General features: G+C 41.6%; 1 protein-coding gene across 19 annotated transcripts in view; it reads left to right on the top strand.

The window, feature by feature from the left end:
- The window catches only part of ERICH2 (glutamate rich 2), a 120,334-nt gene that overhangs the window by 75,744 nt on the left and 27,342 nt on the right, over positions 1-17,248 (top strand). For all 19 annotated transcript variants that reach the window (XM_033947348.1, XM_033947340.1, XM_033947343.1 and 16 more), the window contains one exon: positions 11,961-12,018. In XM_033947348.1, coding sequence (XP_033803239.1) covers positions 11,961-12,018 — 58 coding nt within the window. The remainder of the gene's footprint in view (positions 1-11,960; positions 12,019-17,248) is intronic.

The raw sequence follows: 17,248 nt of genomic DNA, 5'->3' as shown, positions 1-17,248 counted from the left end.
TGTTCTGTTGCACAATGGCAACGTTTATCCTTCAGTACCTGTTGGCTATGCAGCACATATGAAAGAAACATATGAGAATATGGAAATGTTACTAAAGTATGTCCAGTATACCAGGTATAACTGGAATATCTGTGGAGACCTCAAAGTCGTTGCTCTGTTACTAGGACTGCAGCTTGGCTATACAAAGTACTGCTGTTTCATCTGCGAATGGGACAGCCGAGACAGAGAGTCGCACTATTCTAGAAAGAACTGGCCACTCCGTAAAAAGTTAGTTCCAGGACAGAAAAATGTAGCACATGAATCGCTTGTTGACCCGACAAAGATATTTTTGCCTCCTCTTCACATTAAACTGGGACTCATGAAGAATTTTGTGAAAGCAATGAACAAGGAAGGGGAAGGTTTTCGTTATTTAAGACAGATGTTCCCAAGAATAACTGATGCCAAGATCAAAGAGGGTATTTTTGTTGGCCCCCAGATCAGACATGTTATGAGTGACAAGCGATTTGAAGATCTGTTAGTTGGGCCGGAAAAAATTGGCTGGAAAGCCTTGAAAGACGTTGTTGACAATTTTCTGGGCAATTACAGAGCCCCAAACTATATTCAGCTGGTAGACAAACTTCTCAAAGCATACAAGAGAATGAAGTGCAATATGTCACTCAAGATTCATTTCCTCCATTCACACTTGGACTTCTTCCCCGCAAATCTCGGTGCTGTGAGTGACGAGCACGGTGAAAGGTTTCATCAAGACATAGCTACGATGGAGAAACGATACCAGGGCAATTGGAATCCGTCAATGCTTGCCGACTATTGTTGGATGCTACAACGTGATGCACCAGACACTGAATATAAAAGAAACTCGGGAGCAAAACACTTTTAATTCTGTTTCATTTAGTCGCTTGTGCGAAACGTAAACTTGACTATATATTTTATTGTCAGTAAACATAAAAATGTCTATTTCTCATAGTTCTTACGTGATGCAGTAAAACCAAAACCATATTTGAGCATACCAAGTTGGTACCTGTCATAATCACCAAAAACTTTTCAGGAATCAAGACTTAACCAAAAAATTGTTGTGCAGTGTTATAGATGAGTTTTACTGCGGTGTTTTGTATAAGTTGGAGGCGGCAAATTTCTTTTTGTGGGAGGCCATTGAGTAGGGAATTGCAGTAATCTAGGTGAGAAATAATTAGAGAATGAACAAGAATTTTGATAGATTCGGTTTCTAGAATTGAGGTCAGTGAACGAATTATGAGTAGTTTAAAGAAACAGGTTTTAACTACCGAACTAATATGGTCATGAAATGATAGGTCTTTATCAATGGTCACTCCTAAGAGTTTTATTTTTGTCTCCATTTGAATTGGGATAGATTTAATAGAAAGTTTTTCTGGGAGAGATTCAGGATTTTTGATAGAAAATAGTAGACCGCGAGATTTGTCTATGTTGAGAGATAGTTTATTAGAATGAAGCCAATCGTTTATGGAGTCCAGTTTATTGTTTATATCTTTTATCTCAGACGTTTTAGAAATATTGATTGGGTGAAGGAGTTGTATGTCATCTGCATAGGCAAAGATCGTGAATCCGATAGATTGTGCTAAAGTTAAGAGAGGAGATAGAAAGATATTGAATAGTAAAGGGGAAAGAATGGAACCTTGCGGGACCCCATACGTTAATGATATAGAGGGAGAAGTTTCATTTCTGGCAAAGACTTTAAAGCTGCGTTCTTGAAAGTAAGATGAAAACCAAGATAGTGCCGTTCCTGTGATACCACACTCTTTAAGTCTATTTAGGAGAAGCGAATGATCAATGGTGTCAAAGGCTGCAGATAGGTCGAGTGAGATAAGAAGGACAGATTTTTGGTGGTCATGATAGTAGTGTATGGTTGAGATACAGTTCAGTTGAATGTGATGAACGGAAGCCTGTTTGGCAGGGGTGTAAAGCAAAGGTTTTTTCGATGAATTCTGACAATTGTGTGTGTATGATTTTTTCCGTTAGTTTAGATATTAAAGGAAGATTTGCAATGGGACGGTAGTTTGCTGGGAGTGAGGAATCTAGATTGTGATGTTTTATTTTTGGAAAAACAAGAGCAGTTTTCCATGTCAAAGGGACAGAACAGTTGGAAAATGATTTAGATATCATTTCCCAGAGATATGGACCAAAGAAAGAAAAGAATTTTTTAAGAAGAAAAGGAGAAATACTTTCAAGGGGTGTGTTAGAAGTATTGAGAGATTTCAATATTAGTAGTAAATTTGCTAGTGAGGGCATTGTAAATGTAGAAAAGGTACTGAATGATAGAATGGAAGAGTCATTGGTGATTTGGGAGGAGGGAGAGGATGGAGGTGTTCCGAAAAGTGTTCTGATACTCTTGATTTTATTGTCAAAAAAGTTTATTAGTTCAAATGCAGAGGGAGTAGTAGTTAGGGGTAGTTTTTTAGTAGAATATTTTGACAGAGATTGAGCGAGTTTGAAAAGTGTTGAAGAATTACGAGTGGAAACAATAAGTTTGGCATAATATTCCTTTTTAACTTGTTGAATTGCTTTTTTATAGTAAGAGGATTTTTCTCTGTAAAGCAATAGGAAATTAGGAAGGTAGGTTTTTCGCCATTTATGCTCTATGGAGCGAAGTTGTCTGCGTATAAGAGTAAGATTTTCGTTGTACCAGGGTTGTTTTTTATGAGTTAAGTTTGAAGTAAATTTCTTTTTTTCTTGTTGGGGTGCCAGGGAGTCTAGTAGGGATTTTGTGGAAGTATACCAGAGGGAGGTTTGTTCGTCAAGAGGAAGAGAAGAAAAGTCAGTGAGGTTTAGATTGAAATGGTTCTGGATGGATGTAAGAGTGATTTTATTAGTATTACGGATTGTGAATGTATCTTTTTTGTTTTGATTTTGGACGATTCCTGAGGGTGAAGGAAAATCTAGTTGCCAATTAATAAGTAGATGATCAGACCATGGTATAGAATGGGATTGGAAATTTTGAAATAAATGGGAAGTAGAAGTGGGACAGAAAATCATGTCTATTGTGTTGCCAGCCGTGTGGGTGGGCAAAGAAAAAAGAGGAGTTAAAGAAAGGTCGGAGATCAGCGTTAGAAGTTCAGAGGTATTGTGATGGTTGGGCAAATTAAAATGAATGTTGAAGTCTCCGAGGATAACGGAGTCTGGATAATTAATATTGAATTCTGAAATGATAGAGATAAGAGTTGAGAGAGAAGTCTTGTTTACTGGAGGGGGAAGATAGATTAGAAGAAAATTAAAAGTGTGAAAGAGTTTAATGGAAAATGGAAGAGTTTCAACTGGGGAGGTGGCAGAAAAATTAGAAGAATTAGATTGGAGGGGAATGGAGGTATGGTAAATAACAGCGACTCCACCTCCTTTTTTGTTTAAGCGAGGTTGAAAGATAGTCTTGTAATTGGGGGGACATGCTTGAGTTAAATAAGCTTCTTCTCCTTGAGCTAACCAGATTTCAGTGAGACATAGAATTTGGAGTTTGTGTTGAATAATAGTATCATGAATGAGGTGATATTTATTTTTTAGGGATCGTACATTTACTAAACCAATGTTGAGTTTAGAAAGAGAATGAGGTGGGGTAGTAAAAGAGGTAAGAGAGGGACAAATTGGAATGATGGTGTATGATCTAGCCCGTATTTCTGTAGGATAGGGGATTTTCTTAATAGGTCGGTGGCCCCAAAAGGTGGTAATTGAGGACATTATTTTATTGTTAATAGGTTGAGAGATGGAGAGAAAGTGTTGTAATGGGGTGTGAGGCAATGGAGGAAAGGTAGAAAGGTTGGATATTAAGAGTAGCGTTGCAAATAGAAGTACGTTGATAGAGAAGACTTTATTGAGAAGATGAAGTGAGGCATGAAGGAGTTGCATGAAGGAGCGCATAAAGGAGCATAAAAAACAATATATCCCCCCTTTCCCATTATTACAATTATCCTTTAATGTAAAAAGGTGTCTAATCATTACAATATGTTATCAAAGGCCCCCAAATTTTTTTAAAATTATTATAATTTTTCATACAATTCTTAAAGAACAGTAAAGGATAAAGATATACATCAAAAGAAAAGGAAAAAATATCATAAATATCTAATACAAATCTTTCTATCCCACATTAATTTAGGGGAGCCAAAGTAAAGAAAATAAGATATTAACCTTGAGAAAAGATACAGGTTTAATTGAGAAATAAATAAATCCAACATGAGAAAATAGAAGTCTTCCCCCAAGTTACATCATTCTAGTGCTTTGCTTCTTATTCTCGGACTCCTTTTAAAGGTCAGTTGATAACTATTTTACTGTATCTTTCTCTTGTTCACGAAAACGTAAAAATTGCTGAAGCTGTGTGGGATCCCAAAAAATAAATTCCTTCTCTTGTAGTTTAATTATACATTTATTAGGGAATTTTAGAAAAAAAAACTAGCGACTAGGGCTAAAACTCTAGGTTTTAACTGAAAAAATTCCTTCCTTCGCATTTGGGTAGCTCTAACCACATCAGGGAATATCAATACAGTATCACCACAGAATTTTGTTGTTTTATTTTTAAAATATAATTTCATAAGTAGATTTTTATCTAATTCACTTAAACAAGTCGTCAAAAGAGTAGCCCTAGTTTTAATAACATCTTGGGAATCTTCAAGAAAATGAGTTAAATCAAAATCAGCAGAAACTAAGGGCTCCTTTTACTAAGCTGCGTTAGGGCATTAACGCGCGGAATAGCGCGTACTGAATTGCTGCGCACACTAGACCTTAACACCAGCATTGAGCTGGCGTTAGTTCTAGCCACTAGCACATGGTAATATCCTGTGTGCGCTAAAAACGCTAGCATACCTTAGTAAAAGGAGCCCTAAAAGATCTGTTCCCTGATCTGATGTTACTTTTTTTTTCTGTGGTATAGTAGTAACAATTTTGTATAGAAAAGGTTTCTGAGTTTGTTAAACCTAGTATCTCTTTCAAATATTTTTGTAATAAAATCTCTGGCGATATCAAGTGAGTCATGGGAAAATTCACAAATTGGAGATTTTTTGACCGTGGCATATTCTCCATAATTTCCAATTTAGAATGAATTACACAGGCATCCTTAACCGCAGAAGTCGAAACTTGCTGCAGTGTGGATGCCTGTGTTTCAACCAACATTAATCTTTTATCTACCAAATCTAAGTTGGAATCCACACTTTCAAACTTCTTTACAACTTTGACTGAAAAATCTGAAGATTGTTTAACAACCGATCTTTTTTTTTTCCAATTCTTTATTAATTTTTTTTTTAAACTTAAAATAAGTGTAACAGCATTTATAGCATGTTAAAGTCTAATACACTTAATAATCTGCGAAAAATCCACATCAGAAATTATCCTCCCTCCCCCCCTAATCAATTAAATTCTTTAAATTCAAGAAAACCTCATTTCCATATACTTTATTTATTATTCAAATCAAAAAACCCTTCCCTCCCTCCCCCCACCATGGATGTGCATTTTTAAGGGGAAATATAATATTCAATCATTACAATATTTTGTTAATGGCTCCCAAATCTCCTGAAATTTTCTAAAATTCCCTTGCTGTGTGGCTATTGTCCTTTCCATTTTATAAATGTGACATAAAGAGTTCCACCAGAAACTGTAATTGAGTCTCTTCTAATTTTTCCAATATTAACAACTGATCTTAATAGCCCTTGCACACTCTTATTTAACGACCACAAATCTTTCAAGGTAATATCCTTTGGATCCTCTGAGGTACACCGATTATCATCACTTGAATCCAATAAAGTTAATGCTTTAGGTAATGACATATGTTGTAATTTGGGTAAAGTTACTGACTTTTGGGATTCCTCAGAAGTTTCACTAGGGCTACTTTAGGCTCCCTAACATTGGATAATGGTGGAAGAGGTGGGGTCCTTTCAAGGAAACTTAAAGATGTTCCCAATTTGGACAGGCATTGTGAGAGGTGGCCAGTGATGCAGCTGAGAAGAACTGAGAGCTACCAGAGGGTGCTTGGAGAGAGAGGAGACTTTTACCTGCACTGCAACAGCTAGAGCAACTTTCTGTCTGTTTGCCTGAACTTTTTTCCTGCCTGAAGGACTGTTCCCGATTTGGGCAGGCATTGAAGGAGGCGGCCAGTGACATCATCGGAGTCCATCCCCTCCATGTGAAAAACTGCTGCAGCTGCAAGGCGCGGCCGCAGGGCATGGCCAAAGGGTCGTACCCTAAGGGGCACGCCTTGCCCCTTGGGAGCAATGATGAGTCAGGAGGTGTTGAGAGGGTATACCATCTTTGGGTAAGATCTAAAAAAAAATTTTTTGTGTGTGAATATATTAATGGGTAAAAGAAAAGCCAATTCCAAAAGCTCCACCCCTGCCTCAGCCGGCCCTATGGACCACCACCTAATACCAGTGACTCCCTCACAAGTTAACCAGCAGTGATGCAGGCAGCTTGCAGCGAGAGGAGAGGAAATAGTGTGTTTGGAGCAGAGCAGAGAACAACTACTCCTCTAATCTAGCCCTTTCCCTGCTGCATTTTCTTTCTGTCTCCAAATTAAGACATGAATGAATTAGTAGTTAATGACTTAATTATAGTGTTCTATGTATAAAAAATGTTACTCTTAATTGCTCTACAATGATGATGATCCAATTTCTTAATACAAGTCAGTGTAGACTAGTGCTGCCCAATTTCTGATTCGAATTGATTCACCAATTCACTTCGAGTGAATCGATTCAAATCGATTCTTTTTTTTTTTTTTTAAATCAGCCTGGCCGATTCAGTGGCCAACCCTCCTCCCTGTGCCTTCAGGCTGCGGGGAACATGCAGGCTTGAACTGCACTGACAGAAGCTATTGGAGCAGCAGACTGAGGCTTGGATTGCATAGAGAGGCTGCCAAAACACCAAACTGAGGCTGGGAACATAGTGAATACCACCCCAAAAAACCCATGGACACTACAAGAAAGTAGTCGGAAACCCTATGACCCACGATCACAAATAATTTTTTTTCCCAAAGCCTTCCCCATGATGTCTGGGCCAGCCAAGCAGCTACATTTCATGTCTCCCTGCCCCAAGCATATCCATATATTATACTTCCTTTAATGATTTTGTGTCAATTACGTTCCTCCCGTTGTCATGTTTCACCATGAGCATTCACATGGCTACGTTTCCCCTTTTTCAAGCCCTCCTGTAAAATGCGCAGTTTCACTTTGCTTCTGCATTGCTTGGAGTGTTTACTTGCCACTGTCCCTTTTTTGCTCTCATCATTTAGAAACATAGAATATGATGGCAGAAAAGGGCCATCGGCCCAACAAGTCTGCCCACTCTAAGAACCCTTCCCCTAAGCACTTCCTCAAAGTGAACCCACATGCTTATCCCTTTTTTTCTTAAAATCAAGCACGTTGCTGGCCTCAATTACCTGAAGTGGAAGATTATTCCAATGATCAACTACCCTTTTGGTGAAGAAATACTTCCTAGTGACACCATGAAATTTTCTACCCTTGATTTTTAATGGATGCCCTCTTGTTGCCGTAGGTCATGTAAGGAAAAAAAGATGTCTTCTTCTACCTCAATACGGCCAGTAACATATTTGAACGTCTCTATCATGTCTCCCCTCTCTCTGCGTTCCTCGAGAGAGTATAGCTGCAAATTACCTAGACGTTCTTCATATGGGAGATCCTTAAGGCCTGAGACCATCCTAGTGGCCATTCGCTGAACCAACTCCATTCTCAGCACATCCTTTTGATAATGTGGCCTCCAAAATTGAACACAATATTCCAGATGAGGTCTCACCATGGACCTGTACAATGGCATTATAACTTTGGGCTTCTGGCTGACAAAACTTCTACGGATGCAACCCAGCATTTGTCTAGCCTTGGATGATGCTTTCTTTTTTTTTTTTTTTTTTTTAATTCTTTATTCATTTTTAATCTTACATCAAGTGTACAAATAATAAAACATTTGAAATTAAATACATCACTTGAATTTCTTTCTAATATAACATCAAATATATTAATTTATTCCCTTCCCACCCCCCCTTTCCTTTAACTATTAATCAAAAATATACAATATAAATATTCATTTTCTTTTGATTAAACCCACAGTAAACTATAAACCACCCTCCTCCCCCCATTTGCAAATATACTTTCACTAGAAAATGGTGTCTATTCATTACAATAAGTTTTCAATGGCCCCCAGATCTTTTTAAATTTATTATAATACCCCTTTTGAGTAGCAATTATGCTTTCCATTTTATAAATGTGACACAACGAATTCCACCAGAAGGTATAATTTAATCTACTTGATTGGCAGTCTTCATATCTTCACTAATGATTACTCCTAGGTTCCGTTCTGCAACAGTTCTTGCTAAGGTCTCACCATTCAGGGTGTAAGTTCTGCGTGGATTTCCGCTGCCAAGGTGCATAACCTTACACTTTTTGTCATTAAAACTCAGTTGTCAAGTTGCGGACCATTGTTCTAGTAAGTGTAAGTCCTGCGTCATAGTGTCTGGCACGGTGCTTTTGCCCACTATGTTGCACAGTTTAGCATCATCGGCAAATAATGCAATTTTACCTCTAAGTCACTGAGGCAGGTCCCGTACAAAGATGTTAAATAGGATTGGAACCAAGACCAAGCTTTGCGGCACTCCACTGATCACTTCCGATGTTTCGGAGGGAGTACCATTAACTACCACCCTCTGGTGGAAATAAATAATGGGTCTAAAAACAGAGGAGAGGAAGAGAGATGGTGGACAATGGGATTTATGGAGGGACAGAACAGAAAGGGAGAGAAGTTGGATACAAGATGGTGTAGAGGGGGGAGATTAGAGATACTGGATAGGAGGGTAGTTGGGAAGAGAATGGGAGAGGTGGTGAACCCTGGGGTGGTGGGGAAGGAGGGAGAGATGCTGGATGAAAGGGTAGTTAAGAAAAGGAGAGATGGTGGATCTGGGGATGGTGGAGGCCATCGCTGCAGCTGTGGAGATGGAGACAAAAAAAAAGGAAAGATGCCAGACCTCCGGGGGAGGGAAGGGAAATGGAAAAGGAGGACAGAGATGGAAGATGGATAGTTAGCACCGAGAAAGAAGAAAACGACAAATGGGCAGGAGACCCTGGCAAACGAGTTTTCAGAAGACAACCAGAGCGTGGCACCAAAATAATTTGAATAATGACCAGACAACCAAAGGTAGAAATAAATAATTTTATTTTGTTTTGTGATTACAATATGTCAGATTTGAAATGTGTATCCTGCCAGAGCTGGTGTTAGACCGCAAACGTGAGCTAGGATTTAACAGAGAGAGGAAAAGTCTTTTTTGTTTGTTTATTTTGTTTACTTCACAGCGTCAGTATGGGTAGGAGAGGGCAAAGGGGGTGAAGAGGCTATAAAATAAACCCACCAGGATTTTTGAAAAAAACACCCAATTGGTCATTAAAATCAAATCGAAAAATCGATTCAGTAGGCTAAATCGAATCGAAATATTTTTTCCTGAATCGGGCAGCACTAGTGTAGACCTGATATAATGCTGAACCACTTACAGCTTGCTCAAGGATCATTTCTTATTAAATATTATTTCTTATTAAATATTACAGTGTACCTGTGATAGAACATGAATTCACTTGTAAAGTTTTCATATATTTTGGACCCCCAACATCTGGGTTCTGTCAGGTTTATCTTGTATTAAGCATTAGCTGATTTATTGCACCAGCAAGTGATCTTGATAATTTTAAAATTATAAGATGACTTTTAAGGCATCCTAAAGACCTGTTCTTGTACAATTCATCTTTATTCTGGAACCAGTGGGTTATTTCCGTCCACCTGCCAGGATCTTTAGGAAACCTCAAAACTTCAGAGGCTTTATCGCATCCTCCCTCATACCTCATCACTGAGTATGCTTCTCATCTCACCAGTCTTCCTTCCCACAGGCCAGACTGTAGGTGTTTATCTTTTCTGTTCGTGTTTAATTTTGTGGAATTTTAGTATTTTTTGTTACGGTTTTCGCCCTCGTGCTGTGAAGGTACCTTGCAGGGCATCCTTGACTGCAGGAAATCGCAGACCTTTGAAAAAGTCTGCTTTTGGGGGGGTTTCCTGGACAGCCTGCACTTTAGATCAGGACTCAGAGGACCGTTCCCATGGGAGTTTGCTCACTCCAGGCTGAGCGGTTCTGTGGAGGCATGACCGGGATTGGAGCCAGACTGCATACCTCCACCAGGCATCTATGCGGCGTGTCCAAGAGGGGCGGAGGTCTCCGGCCGTGAAGGTCAGGCCAGTGGGGCAGTCAGACGAGGTGAAATCCAGATTTCCAGTTCTTTGAGGCAGAGGATCTCCCTTTGAGCAGTTTTTTGCTTTATCTGCAGTGTGTTTCCATTCAGCTCATTTCACAATGAGTACAGGCTACAGTGTTCCTGTCAGCACATGTTTCTGTGTGTTCAAACTAACAGCTTGGATCAGAGATTAGGGGTGGTCTTTAAAAAGGGGGTTTTAGGTGGTTTCCCTGCATGCCCTATGCCCCTACCTCACCCCTAAAATCCTAAAAATCTCAGGAGCGGACTGCTGGGCACAATGGACCACTGGTCTTACCCAGCAGCGGCAACTTCTTTTGTTCTTATGTTTTTGAGAGTTGTCTGTGGTTTTCCCGGGCTATTTTTAATCAAAACAGGCCCTCAGTGGCCATCTTGGATTTTTTCAGATTTGATTTTAAAGTTATTTTTTTATACTTGCCAGCTTCATTTTTGAAAGAAAACCACATCGATGACCTCCCTAGGGCAGGATGTCATGGATTCATGCCTCATTTGTGGTGGATGGTGCATAGAGTGCCTTATGGGCCTGGGTCCTCCTCTCTATAGTTTACTAGCCTACCCACCAGGTAACTCTACACACCTGTGTTCTGCTAGGCTTCCCCATACTAGACGCTGCTGTTCTAAAGCCAGGTAGGTACCTTTTGTTCTCATTTTTGTATGGTGGAAGGGGATCTGTGAGAACTGGGGAAGTATGGGGGTGTCTTACCTTGATACATGCAGTAGTCATCTGGTCAGTTTGGGCACTTTTGTGGCACTTAGATATTTCTAAAACAGGTCTAGCTCAGAACATTCAATTATTGCTGCAAGACATCCAAGTCTAACCCGCCTTTATGTATGCCCAAAGCCCACCCATAACATGCCTCCACTATACCCATCTCGAGCTCTGGATGCACAGAAGCTGGGACACCTTGCTAGACATCCAGAAAGGTGATTGCGATTATTGGCACTTGGATGTCCTGGAAATTATGATGTCCAAGTGCCAATTTAGGATGCTTTTGGACATTTATATTTTTTAATTATGAGCCCCATAACATGTAGTAGAGTCAGAGTTGCAATGTAAACATGTATTGACTACTCGCACATATTAACATCAACTTTGGAGGCGCACATGGAAATTTGTACATCAGTATTTACATGCTGCTGAGGTTGGTTTTGCCTATGCTGCTTTTGGACATTTATATTTTTTGATTATGAGCCCCATAGTATGTTGCAGAGGCAGAGTTACAGTGTACACATGTATTGAGTACTCGCACACATTAACATCAACTTTGGAGGAGCACATGGAAATTTGTGCATCAATATTTGCATACTGCTGAGGTTAGTTTTGCCTATGCTGCCTTTATGAAATAGGCTTCAAAAAGGCACCTTTTTGGGCTTTTTATAGTAGGACAGCTAATTAAGATGAGGCCCTGTAACTGTGCTTATTTTTCTTTAGTTAAAGGTTCCAAACTGAAAGTAGTATAGCAGAGGCAATATCAGTGCTGATTTCCTACTGTACATTGTGTACAATTGTTCCTCAGACCAGTTTGGAGGGGTAATTCTATGGCATGTATTCTAGTGAAACTGTCCATGAGTTGGTGGCTTTTGTTATGTAAATGCTTGTCCAGTGAGAACAGGACTTAAAACCTATTAGTTCATTTTACCTAATAATGTAGTACTGAATAACAACTTTCTTGCATTAAATAAAACAATGTTATTTTATAGTTCCTGGCAGCCTTAATGAATGAAGACTACAAGCTGGCAAGCAAACTTTGTCAAATGAGTAAGTAATATATAACTTTGATGTAACTAGGTGCAGTGTACTTTGAGGACATGCGTTTAGATTACCCCACAGATCTGAAAGTTGGTTGATGTATTATACGTCTACATAATGTCAAGATCCATGGAATATAAATGTAAAACCAAATTAGCCAAAATGGACAACTGTTTTCCTGCATTAAGAATTTTAAATTCACAGGGGAAGTCAGTTTTGAATGGATTTTACTCAAGTCAGCACTTATGTTTACTAGTGCTGCCCAATTCGCCGATTCAAATCGATTCACCGATTCACATTGATTCGTTTTCTAAAAAAATCAGGCTTTCCGATTCACTGACCAACCTTATTCCCTGTATATTTCGGGCCTCCTAAAACAGATAGCGTATCAGGTTTTAAGAAAGGTTTGGACAATTTCCTGGAGGAAACGTCCATAGTCGGTTATTGAGAGGGACATGGTGTCAGCCGCTGCTTGCTCTGGATCGGTAGTATGGAAAATTGCTACTCCTTGGGTTTTAGACAGGTATTAGGGACCTGGATTGGCCACTGTGAGAACGGGCTACTGGGCTTAAGGGACCATTGGTCTGATCCAGTGGGGCCATTCTTATGTTTTTAGGAGCAGCAGAACTCTGGCAGCGAAAAGTCTGTCCTAATCGCTGCCTCTTGCTGGCCGTCCACTGCCACTACTGCTCCTGCTTTAGGAAGCCCAATGTCCGAGCTCACGGTGGAGGGACAATTGACAGTCGGGAATTGCTGCATAGGCACCAGCGCTGTGGGTACCCTCGGCTCTAGGGGGTTCCCTAAAGGCCAGCATGTTTTACCCTTTGCCCCTCCATTGTTTGGCTTCCCCTGGCTTCCCAGTCTTATTTTCAAAACTAATTATAGCCTGCACAGGATCGCCGGTGATGTAGCGATTCTAGCAGGCTGCTGTTGGCCTCTGCTGCACGTTCCCTCTGCCATGGTCCATCCCAGACCAAAACAGGACGTCAGAGGAGGGGTGGGACCACAGCAGAGGGAACGTACAGCAGAGACCAACGGCAGCCGGTTAGAATTGCTGCATCACCAGCGATCCTCGCCAGACCATAATTAGTTTTGAAAGTGAGACCGGGACACCAAGGGGAAGCTGGACAATGGTGGAGAGAAGGGGCAAACATGCCAGCCTTCGGAGGGCCCCCTAGTGTAGCTATTAGAAGTACTTGGAGGGAGGGAATCCAAAGAGAGGGGCAAGGGGAAGAAAATTTTTTTTAAAAATGTAAAACAAATTCAATAAAAAGTCTTTTTTTTAAAAAAATCTTTATTCATTTTCAAACTCACAATAAGTGTTTCAATATGTCAAAACAGATTTACAATAAGTATATCATTTAATAATCATCAATAGTACAAACGATATTCTCTTATCTCCCACTTTCCCAATCCTTCTTATTATATAATCAAATACCTTGTACAATATATATAATAATAAAATTATCCCCCCTCCCCCCTCATAATTGAACTTGAAAAATTTAAGGGAAAAGAAAATTTTATTTAAGTAGTACAATATTTTGTTAATGGCTCCCACACATCTTGAAATTTCCTAAAACATCCTCGCTGTGTTGAAATTAGAGAATGACCCGGTGGCGGTCTACCCGTGGCCACCGCGTTCAGCCGCGGGTAACCCGCCGAAACGGGGAACAAAAACTAGCAGTCGCTGCGGCGACGGGGACAAGGCCATTCACCGCCCCGTGGAACGGTGAATGGTCTTGTCCCCGCAGTGAGGCATGAAGGATCGCGCGGTCCCCGCAGCCCACACCAGCCTGCCCAATCGATCCTAGTGTTTAGCCAGCTCTCTCCCTTCTCCTCACCTTAGTTTGTAGGTTTTCTTTTTCGGCTACCCGCATGCTATCAAAGAGCCGCGCACCCGCTGTTGCTCAGTTTCGATCTTCTGCTCTGACGCAACCGGAAACAGGAAGTTGCAGCAGAGCAGAAGATTGAACACTGAACAGACGTGCGTGCGCGGCTCTTTGGGAAAGCGTGCAGGTCGCCGAAAATGAAAGCCTGCAAACTAAGGTGAGGAGAAGGGAGAGAGCTGGCTAAACACTAGGATCGATTGGGCAGGCGGGTGGGGGCTGCGGGGACCGTGCGATCGCCCGTGTTCCCGGCTCAAACTGGAAGGAGGGAGTGAAAGGGAAAAGGATTCTGGACCAAGGGGATGAAGACGGAAAGAAAAACCCACAGCAGGAAAGAAAAGGAAGGATAGGCAGGTGAGCCAGATGCTAGAAGCAGGGGGGGGAAGAAAGAGGGAAAAAAGCTAAATGGGGTTGAAAAGAAGAGACACACTGGTATGGAAGAGAAAGATAGGGGAAATCTGGACACAGGAAGGTAACAGAAAGAGAGGAAATTATGTGCATGGGGCATAGGGACAGAGACATAAAGGGGACATGCCATGGGGATGGTATATGGACACAGGGGGGGGGCAATGGCAGATACATAGGGGAGATATTAGAAATGGGGAAAATAGGGCACAGAAGCGAGATGGTTTGTGGGGATGGGACAGGGACCGAGCTCGCAGGCTCCAGTGGCTTGCACAAATTACATTGTAACGTGCCATGAAAATAAGAGGGAGGAAGGTAGATAGATAGGCCACGCGAGAGGAGCTGAAGGGTGGTAGAAAGGAACAGATGGTAAAGGAAGGAGGGAAGGATGGTGGTAGAAAGGAATAGGACAGACATTGAAGAAGGGTGGAGAGGAACAGACCCTGAAGGGAAATGTGGAAGACAGAGTGGGAAGAAGACAGATGCCAGACTATGGGGGAGCGGAGGGAAGAAGATGGGTGCTAGACCAATTGGGGGGGGTGAAGGGAAAGGCACAGTAACAGCAAATGGAAGACGCAGAGAGAAGACACACAGTGGATGGAAGGAATTGAATGAGAAGATGTGGAAAGCATAAACCAGACAACAAAGGTAGAAAAAAAAATTCTATTTATTTATTTATTTTTTGCTTTAGGATAAAGTAGTATATTAGTTGTGTTGATAAAAATTTATAAACAAAGCCCTGCCAGCTGAACATCTCTTTCTCTAGTTCAGCAGCAGGAACTTTGATTTATAAGAAAGGAATAAGCTAAATATTACAGTACTAAGGCTTATTACATTACATTAGGGATTTCTATTCCGCCTGTGCCTTGCGGTTCTAGGCTTACATGGATGCAGAGGGGACGGTGACGGGGCGGTGAATGGGATGGCAGTGGTGGTGACGGGGCAGTGAAAGGGATGGCGGTGACGGTGACGGGGCGGTGAAGGGAACGGCGGTGACGGGGCGGTGCAGAGGATGGTGGGACGGGGACGGGGCGGTGACGGGGACATATTTTTTCCCCGTGTCATTCTCTAGTTGCAATAAATCTTTCCATTTTATAAATATGACATAAGGAATTCCACCAGAAATTATAATTTAATCTACTCCAGTTTTTCCAATTGTACGTAATTTGTTGAATGGCAACCCAGTCATTATAAGTAATAATTTGTTATTATTTGAAGTAATCTGACTTTTTACTCTCATTGCCATACCAAACAGCACAGTATCATATGACAATGCCACTGGATTATCTAATAAACAATTAATTTGGTCCCAAATTGATTTCCAAAAAGTCATAACAAATGGACAATAGAATAATAAATGATCTAAAGTCCCTGCTTCAAGATGAAAGTGCCAACATTTATTAGACTTAGAGCTATCCAATTTTTGTACCGAACAGGGGTCCATAATGCTCTATGCAACAGAAAAAAACCATGTTTGTCTCATAGATGCTGACACTGTACATCTCATTCTCCAAGTCAAAATTTGTGTCCATTGAGATGCAGAAATTTGATGCTTGATCTCAATGCTCCAAATGTCTCTCAGACCAGTGTTTGGTTTCTTTTTAATTAATTCAGTCAGCAATTTATACCACTGGGCAGCCTGGTGACAAAGGAAGTCTACCTAAAAGCATAAGAACTACATACTATATTGATTACTAAGGTTTTTCCACTCAGGGAACCCCGCCTGAATGGCCTGCTTCAGTTGCAACCATTTAAAACAATCTGATTTATTGAGCCCATATTTGTGTTGCAGCTGTGAAAACTCAAGCAGTTTACCATTAGAGATAACATCATCCAATAAACGTATTCCTGCTATCATCCAATGCTTCCAGGCAATCTTTTCACCGCCAATTTGAATCTTGGAGTTCAGCCATATTGACTGATTTGTAGATTTGTGAATTGGAATAGTTGTTAAATTACAGTGGTACCTCGGTTTACAAGTGCACCAGTTTGCGAGTGTTTTGCAAGACGAACAAAACATTTGCAAACTTGGTGCCTCGTAAACCGAGCTTGCCTCGCTGTACGAGCGCCCTCCCTCCCCGCGATCCGGCATCCCCCCAGCGACCCGGCATCCCTCCCCGCTCGCGTTGCCCCCCCTCTACCGCGATCCTACTTCCCCCCCCCCCCCCCCCCGAGCAGTCAATGACACCCTTTACCCGCCTTGGCACCAGTGCCGGTGGCCGAAGATCCTCCTTCTTCTGGGCTGGGCTGGGCTGGACTGGCTTTGAGCATTTGCGCATGCTCAAAGCCTTCTGGTCTCGCTCTCAATCTCGGAGAGAGCGAGACCAGAAGGCTTTGAGCATGCGCAAATGCTCAAAGCCAGTCCAGCCCAGCCCAGGCCAGAAGAAGGAGGATCTCCGACGCACCGCCCAGCCCAGGCCGCGCCAGAAGAGGGAGGATCTTCGGCCACTGGCACTGGTGCCAAGTCGGGTAAAGGGTGTCATTGACTGCTTGGGAGGGGGGAAAGTAGGATCGCGGTGGAGGGGGGCAATGCGAGCATGGAGGGGGGATGCCGGTTCGCAGGGGGGGGGAAGCTGGATCGCGGGGAGGGGTTTGGAACAGCGTCGGATTCCTCAAGGGGAGAGAGAATGGAGCAGCGCCGGTAGCCTCGTGGGGGGGGAGGAGGTGGAACCAATCAAAGCAGTTTCCCTTACTTCCTATGGGGAAACTTGCTTTGATATACGAGCAATTTGGTTTACGAGCATGCTTCTGGAACGAATTATGCTCGTAAACCAAGGTTTCACTGTACTTACATATCACAATGTTTTCCATGTATCAATTAATATTCTGTTATCTTTACAGTATCTAGGCATTTTGATACTGAGAACATGGCAAAGACATATAGGAGACATGAGTTGCCATTCTAACCACAATCAATCTGGGAGTTTTTCCATGAGCTCTGGTAGGAC

Source organism: Geotrypetes seraphini, chromosome 5 (genome assembly GCF_902459505.1).
Source record: "Geotrypetes seraphini chromosome 5, aGeoSer1.1, whole genome shotgun sequence".
Classification (NCBI taxonomy): Eukaryota; Metazoa; Chordata; class Amphibia; order Gymnophiona; family Dermophiidae; genus Geotrypetes; species Geotrypetes seraphini.
Note: the sequence above shows the minus strand (reverse complement) of the source record. Positions and strands in the feature narration are given on the sequence as shown.